Source organism: Beta vulgaris, chromosome 6 (assembly GCF_026745355.1).
Source record: "Beta vulgaris subsp. vulgaris cultivar EL10 chromosome 6, EL10.2, whole genome shotgun sequence".
NCBI classification, from domain to species: Eukaryota; Viridiplantae; Streptophyta; class Magnoliopsida; order Caryophyllales; family Amaranthaceae; genus Beta; species Beta vulgaris.
In genome coordinates, this window is record NC_079207.1 from 8,316,182 (window position 1) to 8,318,344 (window position 2,163).

Here is a 2,163-nt window from a genome sequence, read left to right on the forward strand (position 1 = left end):
GATTACCTCGTCTTTTCACCTTAGTAGTCCATCTGTCATTCTCTTTGATATATTACTACCTCCATTTCTTTTTAGTATACCAAATACTGTTTTTTCTATTTTTGATAACATGAAACCAATTTTGCTAAATATTAACAATATAATATATTCTCTACAACCATAACAACGCCAAAATCATAATTCCAATAGATTAGGGTCGGCTGTGAGTATCAAAATTGCTATATCTTCAATATCTATATAGATTATCTGACTCCATTCTCCTATGTCAATTGTTATATTTCCTCGCAAACCCAATTTCTTTTTATCCTATACTCTCCATCCAAGTTATCTTTAGCTTCTCAGCCAAACTCTTTACTACCTTTGTCTATTCATCCTCTTCTCAATGTCTTATCATATATAGCCAAATTAAACCAATGTTAACTTTTTTTGTTTTATGATTATTAAACCAATGTAACTTAATTTCTCTTTTGTCATCTTTTACATTTTCTTCCAAATATATACATTTTAAAGTATATCCTTTCCTTTCCTTTAAACTATCACCATAACTTCCTTTATTTCAACAACAAGACAAATGTTGTAGTAAGAACCACAATATATTCTAAATATATCTCACCACTCACAATTCATTACATAAACAAGGTCTATATTTTTTAGTGCACTAGTTTATGTCGTTTATATTACTAGGTGGAGATAAAAGTTCATTCAACCATATCCACAATTTATAGAGCATAACAACAAAAACATCCACAAAAACATAAAAAATATTCCATGAAAAAAAGGCAGAATCTAGAATTATATATTTTCTAATATCAACTTCTACATATATTCTCACCCCACCCCAAATCCCAATAACACAAACCAAGCACTAGTGATATCCTAAAACTTCATATTTTTTCTCTCCCAAATAACAAAACAAAATGTTACCTACAACTTCACTTCCTCAACACCTCATTTCAGCTAATCTTCCTAGAAGAATGTTACTACTAAACTCCCCAAATTCTCACCCAAATCCAGCACCACCACCAGCAGACTATGTTACATACCCTTCGTCGCGACGCGGTAGCAGTATTGATGCTGATGTTGTCATGATCTTTTCAGTGTTGTTATGTTTGCTAATCTTCTCCATATGTGTAAACTGCTTAATTAGATGTATGCTTAAGTGCTTTGTTGTGATTACTGCCCAAGATCAGTCTAACCTACAAAAGAAAATTATTAGTAATGGTGTGGATAAAAGAGCATTAAGGACATTTCCAGTGGTGAAATACTCTAAGGAAGTTAAGATTCAAGGGTTGAGTACAGAATGTGTGATTTGTTTGTCAGAGTTTAAAGGAGGAGAAAAAGTGAGGATTTTACCAAAATGTAACCATGGATTTCATGTTCATTGCATTGATAAGTGGCTTAGTTCTCAATCTTCTTGCCCTACTTGTAGGCAGTCTTTGGTTGACACTTGTCAGAAGATTATTGGATGTGATGTTGATAATCATCATCATCATACATCATCATCATCATCATCATCAACAACAACATCATCATCTATATCATCATCAATAACATCTTTTCCTAGTGACACAATTGCAATCAATATTTTGCCACTTGAAAGGGAAGATTTTGTTAGAGATTGAAGTGGGTATATATATTTGTTAAAACTTCAATTTTGTGGCTTTTGATTTGTCAAAGTGGACAATTTATTAGCCAACTAATTACCTTGACTAGGAAAATTTAGAAGTTCTCTAATTGCTGTACAAAGATATACATGTTCATTATACTTTTTGTGTATTTTGTCCAAATGATACAAAGAATTCACAATTAGCCATATTTTTTCGGTACTTCTGTAATTAATTTGTTGCTTCAATTGGTCTGAGATAATACGCGCTCTGTTGATTGGAGAAGCGACAATTGTTGTTCTCCTCCAAGAGTCCAGTTTATATACTACTTCTGTTTTCTATTATTTGCAATGATTAGACATTTTTCCTCTTTATTTTATGTCAAATCGATGCACATAATAAAAAACGGAAGTAGTACTTAACAAGCATCTATTATACATCCAATTAAGTATATGTGCAACTGGCTTGGTGCGTGCATCATATATGCCGGTACATGTCATGCTCAAGTATTCTCAAAGTACCTTGGTCATACCTATTTATTCCTAGTATAACAAGAGAA

General features: G+C 32.2%; 1 protein-coding gene across 1 annotated transcript; it reads left to right on the forward strand.

Annotated features, from left to right (window-relative positions):
• Positions 1–734: 734 nt before the first annotated feature.
• Positions 735–1,826, forward strand: LOC104895454 (RING-H2 finger protein ATL78). The gene has a single exon (XM_010681969.4). It carries the CDS (start codon positions 918–920, stop codon positions 1,620–1,622), a length of 705 nt encoding a protein of 234 aa, XP_010680271.2. The 5' UTR covers positions 735–917; the 3' UTR covers positions 1,623–1,826.
• The last annotated feature ends 337 nt before the right edge of the window (positions 1,827–2,163 follow it).